General features: G+C 36.2%; 1 protein-coding gene across 3 annotated transcripts; it reads left to right on the top strand.

Moving 5' to 3' along the window:
- The first annotated feature begins 888 nt into the window (after positions 1-888).
- Positions 889-22,332, top strand: FBXO30 (F-box protein 30). 3 transcript variants are annotated; one of them, XM_008006743.3, is made up of 3 exons: positions 889-1,071; positions 9,206-11,252; positions 15,300-22,332. In XM_008006743.3, exons 2-3 carry the CDS (start codon positions 9,222-9,224, stop codon positions 15,501-15,503), a joined length of 2,235 nt encoding a protein of 744 aa, XP_008004934.2. In that variant the 5' UTR covers positions 889-1,071; positions 9,206-9,221; the 3' UTR covers positions 15,504-22,332. The 3 variants fall into 3 exon arrangements, with proteins under 3 accessions (XP_008004934.2, XP_072878659.1, XP_072878660.1); XM_073022558.1 differs by lacking the exon at positions 889-1,071 and adding an exon at positions 5,552-6,389; XM_073022559.1 differs by lacking the exon at positions 889-1,071 and adding an exon at positions 6,638-7,778.
- Positions 22,333-22,550: the final 218 nt, after the last annotated feature.

Genomic DNA, 22,550 nt, shown 5'->3' with positions numbered 1-22,550 from the left:
GTGGGCAGGAGTCCCCGACAGAGGGGCGGGGGCGGGTGAGCGACTCCCACCACCCAGAGCTCAGAATCACTGTCCCTCGGCCGTAGACCAAGGCTTGGTGGTGGCAGCTGGTGCGTGGACATCCATTCTTTGATATAGCCCTGTGGGATTTCTTTACTCCTCAGTCGTATGTAAGGTACGCTGCAAAAGCGGCTTCAAGCCCCCTCCTCAGCTAATTACCTTTCCAGAATGACGCCTCAGCCCCTCACAGAAGCAGACCCCGGTGGGCTGTCCCGTCTGAGCTCCAGAGAGGCTCTGCCGCCCGCCGGGATCCAGGGCTGCGTTCCGTCCCGGGGGACATAAAACCCGACAGGGGATAACGGGTCACAGCACCCTCCTGGCACTAAGTCATGGGACTTGGGCACGCTGGGTTAGCTGGCGGGAAGGCCTGTGGGGCAATCACCAAAGGTCGAGCAAGGGCTGACCCATTTCCTCCAAAAATGAGCCAAAGGGAAAGCAGTGCCCCGGAGTCAAGGGATCGGGGCTGCTTCTCCTTCAACTAGCGGCAGGAACAAGTCATGCTACTGGGGCCTGTTTCCTCAATTGTAAAATGAGGGGTCTAGGATTCCCTGTAGGAATGTAAGATTCTAAAATCGAACAGGGTTTGGTAGCACCGCCAGGGCGGAGCCTCACGGGGCGCCGCGGGAATCCAACTACAGGACTCGCCACAGCAGGAGCGCTCTCCAGACCCTACTCTAGCCACGTGGCTGCCGGGTCAGAGGGCAGCGTGCGCGTCCCCGCTGGGCCTGCGTGCGCGTCCCCGCCCAGCTGTCGACAGAAGCCGGGCCGGGTGGGCGGGGCGCGGCGGGGCGCGGCGGGGCGCGGCGGGGCGGGGCGCGCCAGGAGGGCGGCTGCCTCTGGAGTAGGCCGGCTGGAGAAGAGAAAAGGCGGCGGCCCGGCTGGGGAAGAGGGGTGGAGGAGGCGGTCCGGACGGCTGTGTGGGGCACGGAGCGTCGCCGGGACAGAGCGGAGCAGCTCGGCACGGCGTCCAGGGCAGCTAGGGCCTGGGCCGCGGTTCGGCCGCGCTGGCCGGTGAGTGTCGGGAGGCCGGCAGGGGAGGCCGGCGCCGTCCGCGCTGCGGCGGGGACCGAGGCGGCGGCTGGGCAGTTAGAGGCCGGCAGCCGGGATCAAGGCGCTGGCGCTGGCGACCGTGGGGTTGACGGGCCCGGCCTGGAGTGGAGGAAAGGCGGCTGACCTCGGTCCGTGCGCGTCCCGGGTCGGCCGTCCGGTCGCACTGAGAAGGCGTCCGTGGCGCTGGTGTCCGCGCCCGGCCGCATGCCGGGCTAGCCGTTGAGGTCAGCAAATGGCGACTCAAGCCCCGAGGGTACCGACCTCCGTGTTTCCCCCAGTTTGTGTGTCTGTGTATTGGGAAGGGACGAAGGAGGAGTTAAACTTAGGGAACCCTAAGCTGCTTGTTCAGTCTGGCTTTTAGAAACTTGGGTTCTTTGGGGACAAACGGGTTAAAGTAAGACTAGGGAGGCATCATCCACTGTCTGCACGGGATGAGCAAAGTTGGTAACTTTTCCATTCATGGAAGTGAGAGGATCTTATCCTTAGCCTCGGTCGTTATTAAAGGGAAACTTCCTTATTTTGCAGACCTGAGGTTATTTGTGTTGTTCCACGACCTGCATCTTGGAACTCCTTTGCTTGGAAGGGGTTTATAGAGCGCGTGCTGAATTCAGAGTAATCTGCCAATATGTTTTTAACGTGTGTATTTGGGAGTATAGAGGCAAAGAGGCAGAAGTGTATGTATTTACCATGATCCTAGTACTCCATTTCCCTCTCCCTTTCTCTTGTTTTTTTTTTTTTTTTTTTTTTTTTTTTTTTTGAGCCCTGTCGTAAGTCCCAAATAAAAGATGCTTGGGAACGAATTGACCTTTTATTCCATGATTACTTCGTTGACTCTGATCCAAGATGAAGTTATTTATGGGCATTATGATATCGGTGTAGATTAAGTTAAAACTCTTTTAATACAAAATCCCAAACTTTTTAAATTTCCATTTGCTCAATTTCAATACTGTTTGTTCTTTAGAGACCTATGCAAATTATATTAACAGGTTTTGCATTTGCTCATACTAAGGTTTTCCAAAGCAGTCCAGTTGTTGACATGGCAAAAGGAAAAGAGTAGCATAAAATAAACCTTTAGGGTTTTTCAGAGGGTTAGATTTCAATATGCGGTTTCCGCTGAATCACTCTTCTTAATGCTTAGTCACTGTTTCTCATCACAGAAGTTTAATTGGGGGTGACTGGGTGTTTTGCTAACTTTTTAAATTGCCAATTTGTTTTTACCTAGCACTTTAGTGCCATGACGTAACTTTTTTTTTTTTTTTTTTTAATTTAAATTCTGGAAATGGTGGAGTTTCGTGAATGCTATAAGAGAACTGAGGTTTCCAATATAGGCACACTTTAATGTATACCAAGTGTACTAGATATTTAATTTCAATCCAGTATTTCTCCCGGTCTAGCATTGGGAGACTTCTTCTAAAATGTGTCCTAATATATCATTAAAAAGCAATATTATATAGGTAATGATAGCGTGTATAGAGAGGTACCTTGAGGTCACCAAAATAGGCATTAGTTAATGCTTACTGTTTGATATAACATGTTTCTAAGATGTGAATATTTTAATGGGTAAGCCCTATGCTATTCCGTATGATTTTGGATAAATCTTTTAATTCAGTTCCTAAGACTGCTTATTTGATAAAAGGAGTTAGTACATACTATGAAATGTCATTGTATTTGTAGAATTTTTTGACATAAAACAATTGAGTGAAAGGCCGTATAAAATATAAATTAAATTCAAATTCAGTGTGATGAAATAGAGGAGACTGGCCTTAAACAAGTTGCTTCTATATTTTAGGTAGATAGATGTTAGATGCAGACAGGCGGATCAGTTAAAACCCAGTCTATGAAAATCTTTTTTTTAAAGAATGGGTTACGTTATTACTAGGTAGTTCTTCATATGATTGCATTTAATTAATGATCTCATAAAAATAATTACACATACGATTTTTGTGTATGTAAGTGTGGCTGTTGTGCAAATCGAAGTACATCTGGTTTCTGAGAACTACATGTTTATATCCTATTGGACATACACATAATTGTAAACAACCTTTATAAAGTTCTAGATTCTTTCCAGAGTAAAGTGACTGCCTCAAAGTCACTAAGCTGAGACTCCTTGGAAGCCCATTCCCCCATGTCATGTTACCTGTTTTAATAAACTGAGTTCTGCCATTTGGGTGGATTATTTTTATCTGAGTATCAACTCAAATAGGTTCTAGTCTGAGTATTAAATATTTATTAATACTATTTCAATTTCCTATGTAAGTCTGTGATTGTTTCATTTACTTATTTAGTGGAGAACATTGCAAATAGATATCGCTTTAGAATATGCTACTCATGACCATGACCATATTTAGAAATGAAGAATATATGTTTTGATATATCTGGAACAATAAAACGTAAAAAAAAAATCCATATAATTAGGTCATCCATTTTATAAATGAAAACGAAAGTTTAATAAAAGAATGTATACATTGTAATCCATTTAGCCATTTGGGATTGAAAGCTAGTGCTTTGAGTTGGTAATTTAAGGATGTCTTTTTGATTTTGTCTAACCACTGCCCCCCAAACCCACCTCTTTTCAAACAGTAAGATAAGATGCCTAACTGAGGTATAGATTTATTATCATTTTTTAAAGCTGAGTGCGCCTGATAAACAGATCAGTCAGTAGAGGTACTATGCACTAGTACCTCTGGACTTTACAAGGGATGAGATTTGCACTGGAAGAGCTGATAAGTGATTGCTAAATTTGAAATTTCATTTGTGGACTTAACTTGTAATAATGGTTAATTAATTGAACAAATCTGTCTATAGTTTTATATCAGCCTTACATTGGAACAGTATATTACTGTTTTAAGTATATTTTATTTAATGCCATGTTAATTGTAATACTAAGCTGTAGGCTGATAGCACTTCCTATTTTGAACTTCTTTTTCTCACTCTCTATTCAGGCACCTTTGCATGTGTAGACCTTAATCTCTTCCTTTCTTTTTGAACCCAGTGCTTCTGTATTCATTTTTTTTTTTTTTTCCCCAGTAATTGGTCTGCAGGTTTGATTAGGGAATTAAAATAGTAGAAATATATAAGGTAAATGCTTCTTCCTGTGTTTCTCATATTATTATTATTTAAGATTTTAAAACAATGGAAGGTTGAAACTAACTTTCTCTGATTTGCTTTTTTGATAGATGATTTGTCTAACTCCATATATAATGCCTGAAACATATTACTTATGTGCTCAACATATGTTTGAGCACCATTGACTTTTTATGGCCAGTACAGTAATTTTGATTCAGTTTGATTGATGCCAGATCTGTAAGGTATTTTTATGTGGAATATGTAGTTTTCCATGAAATGAAGACTCTGATTTGTCCATTTCATTATTTCCTTATAATTCTTCGTGTATTTAACACAAATGAGTGTCTAATTGAGGCAGAATTTTGAATGTAGGGAACATAAGAATGAATGAGACAGAGATGATTCTGACTTTCATGGAGCTTATAGTTTTCCTGTGGAAATAGATATTAAACAAAACGATGACTTACTTAGAGTTGTCACTAGTATTACCAGGGAAAAAGGCAGTGTGTAATGGGTACACACAATAGGGGATCCATACCTTGTCTTTGGAGTATGTGGAAAAGGAACACATAAGCGGAGATTTAGGGTTGAGGCAGTAGGGGTGTGTGGGGAGGAAAAGATATGTGTATCTGTCTGTGTGTTAGAGGTAAAGGCAGATATTAGGAACAGCCTTGAAGCAGCAGGTTATTTTGAATACATTAGATGACTCTTATGTTTTAAAATCATGCTAATTTGCACTTCTTTATGTTTACTTACCTCCTTATGTATTTTAATGAATTTTTAAAAATACTTTTTTGAGGTCAATGTATTTATGCCTTTAATGACAAGATCTCATTTCATTATATGGGAAAATGCCATGTCTTAGAACTATTTTTATGAATTGCTTGTCAGCCACTGAGTATGAGTTGGCAAAGAACTTCTCTTAGAGAAAATTGAAAGAATTGAAAACATTTGATGATTTACTAATATTTTCAGGTCCAGAGAAACTTTTCCAATAATTTAAATTCAAGTGTAAATTATTAGAGATGTTAGTTGTTTTCTACTGTGCCTGCTGTGTAACTGATAAATAAGAGATTGATGTTTTTAAACCTGTTCTACAGGATTTACAGGCAGTTGCAAAATACTTTATAAAGGCATGTTTAATTTGATCTAGTGGTCTTGATTAGGTGGAGGATGAATCTAGGAGAGTTTTAAATTCAATACTCAGAATACTCTTAGTATTGACTACTGTATTTTCTTAATTTTTTTCTTAATATAGTTAATAGGAAAATGGAATTGAAATTCATTCCTCATTTGTATGGCTATTTTAAGAATTGTTAAATTTAGTAATGTAATGTTCTGTACACTTATACTGAGCATTATCTATGTAAATTATTCTTCAAATAATTTAAAACATATATATTCAAAGCAGAGTAAAATGCTATTATAATTGGAAGAGACCAAAAGACTTTCCACAGGAGTGATTAAGTACTGGGATAAACTACAAGCAAAGTTGTGTAATCTCCATTACTCACATAATGTCTTAACATTGGATCACCAGTTACAGAAGTGCCGCCTTATGTTTTTAAACTTTTGTAAGTAAACATACCTGTTATTGTCCATGGATGTTGATCGGATATGGAGCTAGAACGTATAGTCCTAGCTCTGCCACTTACCAGGTAGATGACCTTGGCAAATCACTTACTCTTTCTGAACCTCAGTTTCCTCCAGGTTGTTATAAAGACGTGTAAAGAAGGATAAAATAGGCACATAATTACTGTTCTCTCTTCCTTCTAAGTCTACTTCAGAAAATAATAAATGTTATGAACTTGTTGCTATGAATGCTTTTTTAAAACCTTATTCAAAGGGGGATGGATAGTGTAAAAGAGACTATTTATTTGAAGCTTGACTACTTTCCTTCTACCTTTGAAAATTATGGCTGTTTTTGCTTTTAACTCAGACCCTGTTTCAAGCAGTCGCTATTTTAAGCGCTTTTGAATTAAGTGATATTTTTAAGATGTGTTTTCCCTGGTGGTGTCATGTGATGGTGTGTACAGTAACATAAAGTGTCCCTAAAAGTTCTGAGAGCACTGGTTACTTCTGTTGAAACTGCTTGTATTTTTAGGTTTCTCACTTAGTAACAGTCAAGCTTGTAACCTTCAGCATGTGAGATCAGCTCAGTCTAGTTCTTGCAAAATAAGAAAGCTACAGCTGTTTCACAATCTAATCACTCGGTAAGATTTGTTGTAATTCTTAATAAAGTTTCTCTTTAAATGTCCGGTTAATTTACAAATGTTTGTCACTAGTCTTTTTCTATATGACTATTTTAGTATGTCTATTTTTATAGTTCTATACTTATCTTTAAAATTTATGAAGATAAACATTTAAAAATATTCAACTCATAATTTGTAATTGTTAACACAATTTAAAAATACAATTTTGGTGTTGAGTATGTACCTTGTCTTTTCTTTGACATCATTGAACACCATAATATCAATTTGGAACTTTTCTACTGAATCAAGAAAAACTCTGTTGATGATGATTCAGGTACACTTTTGTTCTTCTAGTTTGAGAAAACTCATGCCTCAACTGGAGAAAAAGATAATAGCAATTGAGGAGTGATTAATTAGTTACCTGGAGCCAAGATAGATTTTATGGAAAAATATGTCATAGGGTTAACAATGTCTTATGCACTGAGGTGAAGAAAACAGGGTAAGAATCACCTTCCTGTCCAGAAAATTCTTGTCTACTACAATGCAATTTGATTTTGGAAATGTTGAACTGAGTTGCCTGTGCCATATACAAGTAGAAATATATCATAAGTAATCCATTGTAGAGAGTGAAGAGGAGTTTGAAAGAGGAATCTGGGCAGGATGTATAGATGGATTTTCAGCATATGTGTGGTAATTGAAACTTTTGGAGAAAATGAAAGCACCCAGGGAGAATGTACAGAATAAGCAAAAAATGACACAAGCCCTGAAGAAATGCAATATTTAAGTAATTATTATTGAGGAATAGTTAAGAAAACTAAGGGTAGGAGAAAGACTGGAGTGACATCATGAAAAGTAAGAGGATGTAATAGTCCCAAAATAAGAGATTAGTCATCATCACGATACAATTACCACGGAAGATGGGGTCTGGAAAAATATGCCGTCCAGATTTAGTATTGAGGTTCTCAGCAGAGCAGTTCTAATAGGGGTAGTAAAAATAGAGCCAGAATAGAGAGTTAAAGAACATATAGGAGATTAGAAGTTTTTTGGTGGTATTTTTCTTTAGAAAGCTTGACTGGATAAGAAAAAAAAATGGTGGCAAAGGGCGGATATTATGTTATTATTTCAATTATTATCATCACTTTTTGAGACAGAGTCTCACTGTGTCACCCAGGCTGGAATGCGGGGGTGCACAATCATGGCTTACTGCAGCATTAATCTCCTGGGCTCAATTGAGCCTCGTACCTTGGCTTCCCAAGTAGCTGGGATTACAGGTACATGTCACTATGCCTGGCTAATTTTTTTGTTTTTGTTTTGTAGAGAGAGGGTCTTACTATGTCGTCCAGGCTGGTCTTGAACTCTAGGCCTCAAACGACCCTCCTATCTTGGCCTCCCAAAGTGCTGGGATTACAGGTTTGAGACAACATGACTATTATTTCAGTTTTTAGAGGTTAAATAATCTTTTAAGTTTTTATTGCTAATAGGAAACACGCTAGTAAAGAAGTTGATTATACTAAAAATACATTGAATAGACTCACTAATTATAATTAAGTCAATATATTATGGTTAGACTTTTATTTTTGATGTAAAACTTTTCTTTATAAAAGTTACAGTGCAAATTTTAAAGCAGGAAAGACTTTATCCATTCATGTTATTTTATAGAACTATTTCTCTGCTTACAATTCTCAGTGACTTCCAGTTGTAAAAGTGTGAACTCTTTAGAGCAGCATAAAGCACTCATTATGATTTGCCTTATTCCTTTCTGGCCTCATCTTTTACAGATACCTTGCATTTTTCCCTGTGATCCAACAATACTAGGGAACTTGAGGTTTTGCTAATTCATGCTTTTTGGTATTTGCATTTGCTATTACTTCAGCACTGAATTCCTCTCGTTTTTACCAGTTTACCCTCCCGTACTTAAGACCTCTCTTTCAAGACTACTGTGAATTATTCTCTAATCCCTACTCATATTGATTATTATCTTCTCTATTGGTACGATTTTACTTCTATCATATGGACCACATAAAAACGACAGAGACTTTTTACTGTCTTTGACATCTTGCTGTAGCTTTTTGAGAGGAGGCACCGTAACTTGCTAATCTTCATATTGCCACACCGAACACAGTGCCTGATCCATGATAAACAATAAATAGGCATTTAGTGAATGAATGTGACCCTCAAAAGTCAGTGATAGGCCCACAGCCACAGAGCTTGAGCTAGAACTTTTATTTTCTGGATAAATTCCTTGTATGTTCTAATTAAGACTTAATTTGTTGCAGAATTTATTAAGGCATATATAGAAGGAGGGATCAATAGATGAAATCTTAAATGAATTCATTTAGAAGGAATAAAAAGAAAACTTCTAATAAAGTTTTAAATACATTCATGAAATTCATACTCTTCTCTTTTAGTAATATGAGGTCTCTGCAATGTGGGGTACAATCAAAATCAGTTTAGTTGAAATTAGAAAGATAAAAGTGAAAACACTCTGAAATCTAAAATGCACATTAACTTGTTTTTAGCATTATATAGTATGCAGTATTAGAATTTAAATCATATATTTTGAAACTTTTGCGCTTTTAGGCATATTGTTATATGGTATATAAAAATGAGCCCTTATGACATTCTATAGTATTGAATTGTTACTAGAATATAAGTGCTTACGTCCTTTCAAGACATTGATTATATGTAAAATTAACTGGTTAAGTATGTTTATTTTATATATGTCATCCTAAAATAAACCAAGATATTAGATACATTAGTGATTTAATTATTAAACAATTTTGAAAAATCAGCAATTTTTTGGCTAACTTCTTATCTTTTTCCATTTCATCAACCAGAGCTGTGCTAGCCATTATGGAGGAGCAGCTGCAGCATTCCCATTGTGTGAATTGTGTCAGTAGACGGTGCATGACTAGACCAGAGCCTGGGATTTCCTGTGATTTGATTGGTTGTCCATTGGTTTGTGGTGCAGTTTTCCATTCTTGTAAAGCTGAAGAGCATCGACTTTTATGTCCATTTGAACGAGTGCCTTGCTTAAATAGTGACTTTGGATGTCCGTTTACCATGGCCCGAAATAAAGTTGCTGAACATCTGGAAATGTGTCCTGCAAGTGTGGTGTGCTGTACTATGGAATGGAATCGATGGCCAGTTAGTTATGCAGACCGGAAATCATATGAAAATCTAAGCAGAGATGTTGATGAAGTGGCACAATTGGATATGGCCTTGGCTCTTCAAGACCAAAGGATGCTCTTAGAATCCCTCAAAGTAGCCACCATGATGTCAAAAGCAACTGATAAAGTATCCAAACCTGGAGAACAAATCTCAGTTAAATCAAGTGTCCCAGAAATACCACATACTAATGGTTTGGTGTCTGTTGATGAAGAATCTTATGGTGCACTTTATCAAGCTACTGTAGAAACAACCAGAAGTTTGGCTGCTGCTTTGGATATCCTGAATACTGCTACAAGAGACATTGGCATGTTAAATACAGGTATCCCAAATGACATGGATGAAGAGCAAAATGCGAGAGAAAGCTTAGAGGATCAAAACTTGAAAGACCAAGATCATCTTTATGAGGAGGAGATAGGAGCAGTAGGTGGAATTGACTACAATGACACAGATCAGAATGCCCAGTCTGAACAAAATGGTTCAAGTGATTTATTATGTGACTTGAATACAAGTTCTTACGACACTTCGGCTCTTTGTAATGGCTTTCCTTTGGAAAATATATGTACCCAGGTCATAGACCAGAATCAGAATTTACATGGTGATTCAAAACAAAGTAACTTAACAAATGGAGACCGTGTGGCATCAGATGGCACTTCAAAACCTTCCAGCTCACTTGCGGTAGCAGCACAACTTAGGGAAATAATACCATCCAGTGCTTTGCCTAATGGCACGGTTCAGCATATCCTCATGCCAGATGATGAGGATGAAGGTGAATTGTGTTGGAAAAAAGTAGACTTAGGGGACTTGAAGAATGTGGATGTCTTATCTTTCAGTCATGCTCCTTCATTCAATTTTCTTTCAAATTCATGTTGGTCTAAACCAAAGGAAGATAAAGCAGTAGATACATCAGATTTGGAAGTTGCAGAAGATCCCATGGGCCTCCAAGGAATAGATCTGATCACAGCAGCGCTGCTGTTTTGTCTAGGAGATTCTCCAGGAGGTCGGGGTATATCTGATAGCCGCATGGCTGATATTTATCATATTGACGTTGGGACTCAGACTTTTTCACTTCCATCTGCAATATTAGCTACAAATACAATGGTTGGGGAGATAGCTTCAGCTTCAGCTTGTGATCATGCCAATCCACAGCTTTCAAATCCAAGTCCATTTCAGACACTTGGGCTGGATTTAGTATTGGAATGTGTCGCTAGGTACCAACCCAAGCAGCGTTCAATGTTTACCTTTGTGTGTGGACAGTTATTTAGAAGGAAAGAATTTTCTTCCCATTTTAAGAATGTGCATGGTGACATTCATGCTGGACTCAATGGCTGGATGGAACAGAGGTGCCCTTTAGCTTACTATGGTTGTACCTATTCTCAGCGTAGATTTTGTCCATCAATACAAGGAGCGAAGATTATACATGATCGCCATTTGAGGTCATTTGGAGTTCAGCCATGTGTATCTACAGTATTAGTGGAGCCTGCTAGAAACTGTGTGTTGGGATTACATAATGACCATCTAAGTAGTCTTCCTTTTGAGGTCCTGCAGCATATTGCAGGCTTTCTTGATGGCTTCAGTTTATGCCAGCTCTCATGTGTATCCAAGTTAATGAGGGATGTGTGTGGCAGCCTGCTTCAGTCTCGTGGCATGGTCATACTGCAGTGGGGGAAAAGGAAGTATCCAGAAGGAAATTCATCATGGCAGATAAAAGAAAAGGTTAGTGTAATCTTTACAGCCTTTTATTTGACATAAAGAGGGCTTTCGTAATACTGCTGAATTAATACAATTAATATATTGTTGAGAAATTGACCATTCCCTAAAACTTACTAAATCAATGTGATGACAGAATTTTTTTAATGGAAATTAATAATGAACTAGGATAGTTAGAATTGTTTGCCATAATTATAGGTTTACTAGAACTAGATTATAATCTAATATGGCAGAGACCACTTATGTTTCTCAATTTTTCTATAACAACTCTTTTTTGTTTGGGTCCATTTTACCATCTTCTAATTTGGACTCCATCTGAAAAATTTGCATCATAAGATAATGGAGGAAGTAAGAAGAGGGTTTTTTTCCTGCTTGTAATTGTCTCTCCATTCTATGGCCATTTCGTTCTTAGGATTTGGTTGTTTCAGGTATAACCTAAATAGCGAGAGATGAGAAAAAGTTATAACTACGACTATGGTCATATATTAAAGTGACCAGAGGAACATAAATGGATGAATGAGGAAATGCTTTAGGCTCGTGTGAGAAAAACAGTAGGGCAGTAGGATTTCATATTTTGGGTGGGGACTCGGTTTAGTGGAGTCCAAAGAAGTGATATATACTGTATTGGAAACTTGAGCTGGAGATTTAGGCAGACCTAAGCACATTCAAGCTACACCGTTTTCCTTCTGTGATACCCTACTTTTGCTCAGCTTCTATTTGGCACTACTCAGTAGGACCTGGAAGGCATTACAGATATCTTTGATTGAAGGTGTTTTTTATTTTTGAACACTTACAATATGAAACTTTTACATTTTATAAAGTAGAAACAATTGTGATAAACTTTACATTTAGTTGCACAGCATTCAAACTGGTTACTTTATTTGTAGCACCTTTAGGTTTTCTTTCATTCATTGCACTGATTTTTCAGGATTCTACATCCACTTGGTTTCCCTGAGGCTTTGACCAATAAATGATCACATAAATTGTTTCATGATTTTTTTTTTTTTTTTTTTTTCCGAAAAGGAATTTCTGATGGCAGAAAGTTTCTACCACTTGTGTTTGTGTGTATTTTTGTTTTCCATATGATTTTGTATCTTATCTTCCCTTTGGGATGGGACACTCTTAGTATGGTCTTTTTGTCTTTGTCTACTAGTATTGACATATGGAGTGAAATGTTTTTTTGGGATTCTATAATCATTCCTGCAGAAAATCTCACCTACTCTTCAAATTTAACTCGCCATCATTTATATAGATTAGTCACACATCTGTATCCTAGCCATTTGCTCCACTATACACAAGCATCTACTGGACATTTCCACTTGATTACCCTACAGCTTTCTCAAACTCAACATATCCAGCCTACTCCAGTCCTCCCCCTTAGTCTGAGAAAGTGGCACCATCATCACCAAGTTTCCTAAACCAGGAATTTAGGAGTTATGTTGACTGCTTTTTCTCCCCCCTTTGTTTTTATTCAGATAATCATGAAGTCCTGTTTATTTTCCCTTTCTCATACCTCTCAGGTTTGTTTCTCTATTTGCACTGCCATTTCCCAAGTTCATTCCCAACTTTAGTAGTCTCCTAGACTACAACAACAGCTTCCTTCTCACGGGGTTCCTACTTCCATTTGGGCCCTTCTAAAATATATTCTCTACACAAGAGCTAATGTGATATATATTTTCTTGAATACAGTTCTTACACTGTCACTGTAGTGCTTAAAAACGTGTTTAATATTTGTTCATCACCCCGGGATAGGGTCCAGCTCCTTAATAAAACGTTTGAGACTTTTTGTAATCTCATCTTTATCTTTTCACTTTCCTTTTCATTTTATACTGTAACCACGTTGATTTACTGACAGTTCCCTAATGTTTTTTCTTGCATTAAGTCTTTAAAGTATGCCATCCCTAATACTCACACTTGAGCACCTGCAATATGCTACTCAGTGTGCATTAGTACTTGTATTAACTTACATAATCCACTGTCCCCATTTTACAGACAAACAGAGGTTAAGTAAGCTTGCCAACTAATTGACTTAGGAAACTGGTTTCTCCATCTTTTGATCTTCATCTTTCTTGCTGTGTCCTGCTTACTCTTCAGGTTTTACCTCCTGAAGATAGCTTCTTGGCACCCAAACCCTGACACCTTCTGAGAGTTGCACTGCTCTGTGTTCCTGTGGTGCTCCATTATATACCTCTACTAAAGAACTCACTGTGCTGTTTTGAAATTGATTGATCAGTTTCAGTCACTAGACTGTAAATTCCTTGAGAAGTGGGACTCTCAGGGAACCAAAATACTCCCTTGCATAGCAGCTACTATGTAGTAGGCACTCAGTAAATACTTGATGCGTACTTGGATGAAAGATGGATCCATTACTAAGAAATCTTGTAATCAGCAGGGGGAGTCATACATTTTCTTTTGCCTGCTTTTCCTAAGTTTGTTTCAGCAGACTCTCAGTTGTACGGAAGTAGAGAGACTGCCTGTCTCCATTGAATCTTTGGCAGCTAATTTGGCAATCTTTTGGCAGCTAATTCACCTGCCAAAGGTTAAAGAAAACTAATGCCTTTGTAGTTTTGTGAGCATAGGGAATGGTAAGGGAGGCTAGTGACATCTATACTATCACTAGGCCTTCACTGACTCCTGGGAAATTACTCCATAAAGGGTAATTGATCATAACCCTAAGGAGTATACAGGGTACCCTTGTGCTGAACAATGGGGACTTTCTATTGCTAGTTGACAAATAATTGGTTTCCCACAAAATTTGAAGACATCTAGCCACCCCAAGAAGATATTACCTTGCTTTCCTGAGAAGCAATATATGCTGAGGGTTTTGCTTAAATCTGGCACTCTCTAAAGCAGGGGTGTCCAATTTGTTGGCTTCCCTGGGCCTCATTGGTAGAAAAAATTGTCTTGGGCCACACATAAAATACACTAACTACAGCTGATGAGCTAAAAAAAAAAAAAAAAAAAAAAAAAAAAAAAATTCAGATAACGTTTTAAGACAGTTTACGAATTTGTGTTGGACTGTGTTCAAAGCTGTCCTGGACCACATGCTGCTCACGGGTCCCGGGTTAGACAGGCTTGTTCTAAAGCATCTGCTGTTCAATGCGTATAAATTGTTCCCTGTATCAACATTTGCCTGTTGATACACTTAGCAGGGATGCCTAGGCCTGTCCTGCCCCATTCATGCTTGTTATCTAGGTCTGTCCTGCTCTGCATTCATGCTTGTTACTTATGTTCAGGTAGCTATATGTTGCAGTTGTAAAGATGAGGGGCATGGGGCACAGTCTTTGCTGGACTAATAATTTGACAGTGCTTTAGGGCCTAGAGCTGTTGGAGGGACAAAAGGGGAAGAAGCCAATATTTTTACCTACAGACATGAATAGGGATGTCAGGTGAATATTTTGCCTAGAAACATGTTTTACAATGATATGAACTAAAATAGGATCCACTTTACAAATATTATTTTTATATAAAATTTCAGAGCGATTTTGAACAAATCGAAGTACTTGAATATTATTAAGCACCTTTAGTACTTGTGAACAGCAGGAAAATAAGCTTACCTTGGCATACATTATTCTAAGGTATTTTTTAGTACTGGTAGTATAAATAGGAATGGGAGAGAAAAATCTGGAGGAAAAAAAAAACACTTGCATTGTATCTCCAGAGTGTGGTTAGTTCTAGATAGCCAGTCGGAGAGTATGAAAGAATAGCGTGCAGTACCTAATATTTTAGGAAATGGCTCTGAATTTGTGCAGTTTTAATTTTATAAAAATCATTTGGTAAGCCAGATTGGGGTGTGATTTTTAATACTGAGTTTTGTCTTTTATTGTTTTTAAATTTATTGAAGTCATAATGTCATAGAAGTGCTTTACCTTGTAAATATTTGACAGATATATTTGTATCCAAAAGGATTTGCCAATTTTTAATTTTATAGCTATTTGAAACTTTATATTGGATGCTTCTGCAATAGCAGAAATGTACGCAGTAGGAGCAAAAAGTGTGTTTTGATTCTCTACAGATTGACTTGTTTAAATCTAAAGTAGAATTTTCTTGTAGGTATGGCGATTTAGTACTGCATTTTGTTCTGTTAATGAATGGAAATTTGCTGACATCCTAAGCATGGCTGACCACTTGAAGAAATGCAGTTACAATGTTGTCGAGAAACGGGAGGAAGCAATCCCTTTGCCATGTATGTGTGTGACACGAGAACTCACTAAAGAAGGACGTTCACTACGCTCAGTTTTAAAACCTGTACTTTAAAAGTTGTAATTTTACTTGCACATATATGCAAGCACCTAGTATAATTTCTTTGTAATATGTGAAACTTTATTAATGTATTAAATATTACAACTAGCTAAATTTATTGTCACTATGTATATAATGTTTTGAAGTGACATCTATTTTTATAAAGTACTGTTTAGTTGGAAAAAGTTGCCTTAATGTTTGAAATGTGTGAAATTTTTGGAACTTGCTGGACAGGGTGATTTAATTTTTAGCCGCATAATTTTAAGAATTAGTATTTTCAGTGGTGTGCATATTTTGGTTCCTAAATTTTTGCTTCTTAAACTAAAAATATCCTGACCAATTTATTCCTTGTTTTCTGTGGGTTGCAACCCATGCAATCAAAAAGCAAAACTTTGACTCAGATTTTTTACAGCATAGGTTTTTCATATAAAAATATTCTCAATTTCTTAAGCACTGCCATAAGATCATTATAATGTTTTTTAGTGCTTCCCTATACGATTGTTAATGCACAAATGATCTCTAATATATACTTACATATGTAAAATCATAATTAAAGTTTGGTAATGCAGTTTATCATGTTTTAAAAATAATCCACAAAGATGTTTTTAATCTCATATACTTACAATTCAACACAGAGAATGACCATGTGCAGCTTTCTTTTTTGTTAGATGTCACATCCAAAGACTCATCGCAGTGTGTTATATGACAGGACAATGCAAAAACAAGCAAACAAAAAGCAAGCCTGTGAATATACTGTAATTTGAAACTGCTCCTTGTATTACATATTTGCTGGATATCTAATGTTTTAAAAGAAAATATACCTCATTTTAAGTTTGAATTGGGCATATTGTATAAATTTCAAATATGCAGAATGCAAAGGGCTTAACTATTAAATTTTTGCCTTTTGATGTTTATACACATTACAACTGTGTTGTTTTAAGACATTTAAAGACCTGAAATTTGTTATCTTTTAAAATGACAATCATGTAGAAACGTGTTTTGGTTGACAATCTCTTTGAAACATTTCCAAGTTAATTTTCCATAGGCTTCACTACCAAGAAAGTAAGAATTGCATCTTTGCGTAATGGTCAAGGTATAATGGAAAAATATACCTATTCTTGAAGTAGTTTATTATAGTTTTCAAATTGATTTATACCATTATTAACCTGATGTGGTCTGCTTAAAAAATGAATATATCAGTGTTTAGATATAAATTGCAAAGGTGGGGATATATACTTAAACAATTTGTCTTTAGCATTTGGTAGTCTGAAATGGTGACAAATTGCTTGTTAAAATTGTGAAAACTCTGTTGTGTCCTCTCTTCCTACTTTTGTCCCTGAGAGTGCTCTATGATTACTAGGTTCTTGATTCCCATATATGGCAATCAGGCAGAGGCGTTCCTTGGGCATTAGAGAGTTCCGAAGCTTAAGATTTGTTTTGGTTGGGTCAAGTCCTTAGTACAGTTGAAAAATACAGCATTAAAGACTAATCAATTGTTTTGCCTCACCAGTCATTTTAAATACTAGAATACTTATTTCTCAGTGTTTAAAATTTCTTTTTCAACTGTGAGATTGAATAAGCAGTCTGTATTTCTGTGAAAAAAACAGAAAAAATATATTAAATACCATAAAATATAACTCTGCCTTTTAAAGTTTTGCTGAAGAATGTGTCTATGGTTAGGATAGCACAAGCATTAACTTTTTTTTTATAGTTATGCTTTTTAAAATTCATTGTTTTTAAATTTAGACTTCTTATTTCCACACTGGATTATGAGATATTTAATAATTTTCCACCTTATATTTCTTTTACACATTTTGCTGTTCTCTTTTTTGTTATTGTTATGCCACCATACTATTTTGTTAAAATGTTTTCTTTGTGAAACATTTGTTCAAGTTCTAATAAAATTAATATTTTCCTTTAACATGGCTCAATAACTTAAAAAGGTTCATTTAAATAAAATTTTAATACTTGTTTGACAAATTCCAACACAATCATATTGTTTCTGTAGTGTGGATTTTCTGCATGTTATGGTAGTTGTTGATTATCATTGCTCACACATGTTTTACTAGTGAACCTTAATTTTTTAAAAACTATGAGACACTCATTACTTAGCTTTCTCTGATCATTCAGTGTCTCGAAAGTAATACCACCTAAGTTCACTGAAGGGTGGAAGAGTTTCTAGCATGGTTATATAAACCATCTGTCTCTCCTCTTAAGTATGAAAAGGTTTGTATGTTGGCCTAATAGATTGTACTTTGAGAAGTCATCATTGATTCGTTAGTCTTTGCTAAATAGCAAGGTAAAAGGCAAGCATCGGGATGGAGGGAAGTATTTGAATTCACTTTTTTCCTCTGCCTCCTTCCCCAATTCTGCCTGTTAGCTTAATCTTTCTCCCTCTCTCCCTCTCCCTTTCCCTTTTTCTCCCTTTCTCACTCTTTTTTACTAGATTTTGAGACTCACAGATCTTACAGCAGTGGTTCCTAAAGTGTGGTCCTTGGACTAGCAGGAACATCAACACCTAGAAATTTGTTAGAAATGCAGATTATTAGGCTTCTCTCCAGACTTAGTGAATCAGGAACTCTGGGGTGGGACCCAGGAATCTGTTTTAACAAGATCTCCAGGTGATTCTAATGCACAGTAAAGTGTTAGAACTTAGAGGGAAGCCTGGGTCATGTCAGCTACACTCTGGTGCATTACTGGAGTGGATATATGTGTGTACCTGTGTGTGTTTGTATAAATATATGTGTAATCAAAAATTGAGAGTAATGGTAATTTATTAATGGTTAAACTATATATATTGTCTCAATTTTACAGCCATATGACAAAATACACTGGGTACTGTAGTTGTTGGACTTGTATTCTTTAAATTAGTCTTTACTAGTATTTAAAATTTTACTAGTGTTTCTTCTGTTCAAGGTAAATTGCAGTGCAAATTTTAGTTTATTAGCAGTAACATTTAGCCTAGTCATCTCATTCTCTTGTTTAGTGGTTGTGTAGAGAGTCGTGAACATATTCAGATTATAGGGTAATCAAAGAGTAGAAGTAGACAAATATTGGATTAAATCCTACAAAAATATTTTTAGGGATCTTTTCAACCCTATCAATATGATGTTATGAAAGATTAAATCTCTTGTTTATAGTAGTATAGAACCTTTTCTGATCTTTTTGACTCTGTGCTGCCTATCTCATGAATGTTGTTGCTTTTTATATCTGTCCTTTAACACTGGATGTTGGGATCTTAGTAATGTTGATGATAATAGGATTTTCAGCAAAACTTCCATATCCCTTGAAGATATGGTAGCTTATATTACTATATTGATAACAGTTTTACCTGTGGAGATTTGACTAGTTTTCAGGTGTTTGGAAGCAAAAGAGGTTTCTTCATGTTTTGCATCCCAACCTGAAAAGACATGGGGTTTATTAATTTTAAAATTTCCTAAGGAAAAATTATTCAAATATTTTAAAATGTGTTTGTTTTGTGCATGACATGCCACATTGGTGTTGTGATTGTGATTGGAGCTTACAGAGTTGGTTGTTTAGAAGTGCAGTAGAAAGAAAGCAATTGGCCCTTATTCTCTGGACAAACTTTTGATGGAAATAATTTCTCTGATAGGTGTTTGACTGGTTATCTAAATGTTGCTGTAAGTAGTCTTACTTAAGATGCTCATAAGGTCTAGGAAGCAGAGAATATTAGTTATACCTTTATCAACTCATCAGTGACTTGTTTCATGGTGTTTAAGATAATTTAATAATGGGGTTTGACAGGATTTATCTGATTTCCAAAAAAGCAAAGTTTGAATTCAGAAAAGATCAACTCCAATGAATTCCTTTCTAAATAAGGGGAAAGGAAAGATGGTTTGCTTTTGAAGTCATCTTTTACATAATTATTCCCTTTATTTAAAAGATTAAAGTGAGATCAAGAGATAAAACCTTTCAAATTTGAATTTTATGGATGAGAAAACAGGTACTCAAAATTTAGGCAGTGATTAGTGTACCAGGATATTTGAGAGAGAATTATGTCCTTACATGGATCACTTTTTCACTTTACAAATGCAGGAAGAAAAGAGACATTTAGATGTAAGGAAATTTGGAAAATGTTGTCTAGGATATTTGATTCTTACTGCTTTGGAAAGCATTTTGGGGCAATACCAAAAGGAAACAAACTAACCAAGTGTGGCATGTTGCTCTGAAAATCTTTGCGAAATTAGGGTCTCTTGCTGAATTTTACAAATAGGTTATTGCATCTATGATTAAACTTTTTAAATAAATTGCTTATACATATGTTTATTTGACATATATCATCTTCATAATTGGCCAGTACACCTTGAGATGTATTAATGGCGATACATCTTGAGGTGCTTTGTTACCTTAGCACTTTTCAAAACTTGCATTTTGTATTCAGATTGTTTTATATTTCAGTGTATTATGTGGACAGTGACTTTTCATTAATAAACTACAAAGAAATGGGTTATAAGGAAGATTCATGAACATGCTGTATAGAAATATAGTAAAAATTCATTGATGCAAAGTCCTTTTTTAAAAATAATTTTCAATCTTTTTGATATGCTTCTGTCTCTTACTATGAAGAAAACATTTCTGAAGTGAACTGACAACATAAGGCAAATACTGGGTAAAAATTTACACATCTCCAAAATCATTAACCCATTTGTATGCAAATATTAGGGAATGGTTCTTCAATACGTAGCTAGTTCTTGTGGTGGTTAATGGTTCGTGTGTTTGAAAGTAATAAAACTGCATTTGTGTTGAACTCTCAAAACCAATTAATCAGGTCAGTTGCTCCTAACAAAGGCAAATTCATCAGATTTAATTTCTACCCTTTTCTAATATAAAATTTTTAGAAATTTTGTTTGTCAGATGTAAGGCAAATAGGTTGATATATTTGTTTATTGTTTGACAGAGAAACTGACTAGAGTTAGCTTTTTAATACCCCTTACAGTCAAAAAGTAACGTTGTTATATTTTGTTTTAAAATCATACCATTTTACAGTATAATACTGCACTGCCATTATCTATTTGCTGGTATCTATATACTATAATTTTGGGGCCATCTAGGTAGAAACCATATCTTATGTGGCTTTGCATCCCTGTTCCTAGCTGAGGGTCTTACAAACATACAGTGATATGGTTTGGCTGTGTTCCCACCAAATCTTGTCTTGAATTGTAACTCCACAATTCCCACATGTTATGAGAGGGACCTGCTGGGAGGTAATTGAATCACGGGGCAGGTCTTTCCCATGCTATTCTCATGATAGTGAATAAATTTTAAAGTCTGATGACATAAGAACAGTAACAATTTGTTAATATTCAAAAGATTTAAGTTGAAAAAAAGGGATCCTGCACTCTGCTGTCCTAGAATATTTTTTTTTCTGTTGAAATCCTCCTTTCCATATTGTCATTATTGCTTCTTTATCCCATGACTTCAGTTTTCTGGTGAGGTGACGCTGAATTTAGTCATTTTGGTTAGTAGTTTTAGATTTAAGTAACTTATCACACTTGTTTTAAAGTCTCTCTCAGCTCACCCATGAAGAAACAAATTTTTTTTTCATTTTTTTCTTCAAAAATCAGCAAGTATTGCTGAATCTAACTGAAGTATCAGCATTCAGGTTTAACCATGTTATTTGATTGAAAGAAACCAAACCATGGAAATAATGGGCACTGTATCTGCTCAAGAGTAAAATTACCCAATGAATAATTATGTCATCTGGATGTCTTTTATATCAATTGATGACTTTTTAAAAAATCTGTATTTTAAATAAAATATGGAAAGAACAGTATTGGTCCCTACAACATTCCAATAGCTTTGTCATGACAGCCATGACATATGAAATAAGTTACTCTGAATGGCCAATAATTTGGTGGACATGAATTCTAAAGATTTTTATTTGCACTTAAAATGTTAAAGTAGTATTGTTCATTTGATCAATGTTTGAATACCAGTCAGTATTGAAAACTTTTAACTGCATTCTGAAAGGTCATTGCACAGATTCACTTACCTCAGATGTCATTTAGCTTCCTTTTCTTATGATTTACATAAATGTTGTTACCTTAAATGCAGAAATGATATTCTTTGGAGGATAAAAAACCTAAGTGAATGAAGCTAGACACAAAAGGCTACATCTTATATGATTTCATTTATATGAAATATTCAGAATAGGTAAATTCATAGAGATAAATCAGATTCATGGTTGCTGGGGGAGGGGGAGTGACTGCTTCATGGGTATGGGGTTTTCTTTTGGATTGATGAAAATATTGTAGAACAAGATAGTGGGGATAGTTGCATAATATTGTGAATGTGCCAAAATGCCACTGAATTGTATACTTTAAAATGGTGTATTTGATGTATATGTTATTACAATTAAAAAGAAAAGAATTTAGTATTTGCAGTCATTACCAAAGCCAAAAACTAGTGTTCTCAACGTTTGTGAAATGCCCAAACCATGGTTTAGAATTAATTTATAGCATTAGTAACATGACAAATCTATTCAGCTTAAAGTTCTCGTAAAATTTGTGAATCCCATCATAGAAGTACCCCTGACAGCAGCAGAAATAAAGCTGTAATTCATCAAAATTTCCTTATATTTAATACTTCTGTGACTGAGTAATTGACTTCTGTGTCAATGTTTATGTTTTATCTTTTGAAAATTTTTATGATTCCTTGTGGCACATCTCAAACGTACTTTTTAAAGATGTGATTTTAAAATCATGCTTTGAAAAAAAAATTGTGTAATTTTCAAGGTGATTTTTTTTATAGTTTTATACTTTGTTTCTTTTAAAGAACAAATGCAACTTGTATTAGAGTAAGACTAAATAAATTGTACTGATGTGTACATTTTTATGCTTTTGTATTGTCTTGTGGGGAAAAAAACTATTTGAATCTTAAGATTGGTAGGAACTCTAATGATCATTTAGTTTCTCATTTTATATTTGGAGAAATTGAAGCTGCGGTTATCGGTGTGTCATTCATTTAACAGGCATTTATTGAACACTCATGCCAGGTAATGTGTAGGCTTGGCTCTGGAGGTTATTTCATGCTTGAAAGTTT

The sequence above is a fragment of the Chlorocebus sabaeus genome, chromosome 13 (genome assembly GCF_047675955.1).
Source record: "Chlorocebus sabaeus isolate Y175 chromosome 13, mChlSab1.0.hap1, whole genome shotgun sequence".
Classification (NCBI taxonomy): Eukaryota; Metazoa; Chordata; class Mammalia; order Primates; family Cercopithecidae; genus Chlorocebus; species Chlorocebus sabaeus.
This window is presented reverse-complemented; position numbering and strand designations above follow the sequence as displayed.

Coding starts and splice junctions, on each gene's coding strand:
- FBXO30 (XM_008006743.3), top strand. CDS start 9,222: ATGGAGGAGCAGCTGCAGCATTCCCATTGTGTGAATTGTGTCAGTAGA. Junction 11,253..15,299: donor CATGGCAGATAAAAGAAAAG/GTTAGTGTAATC, acceptor ATTTTCTTGTAG/GTATGGCGATTTAGTACTGC.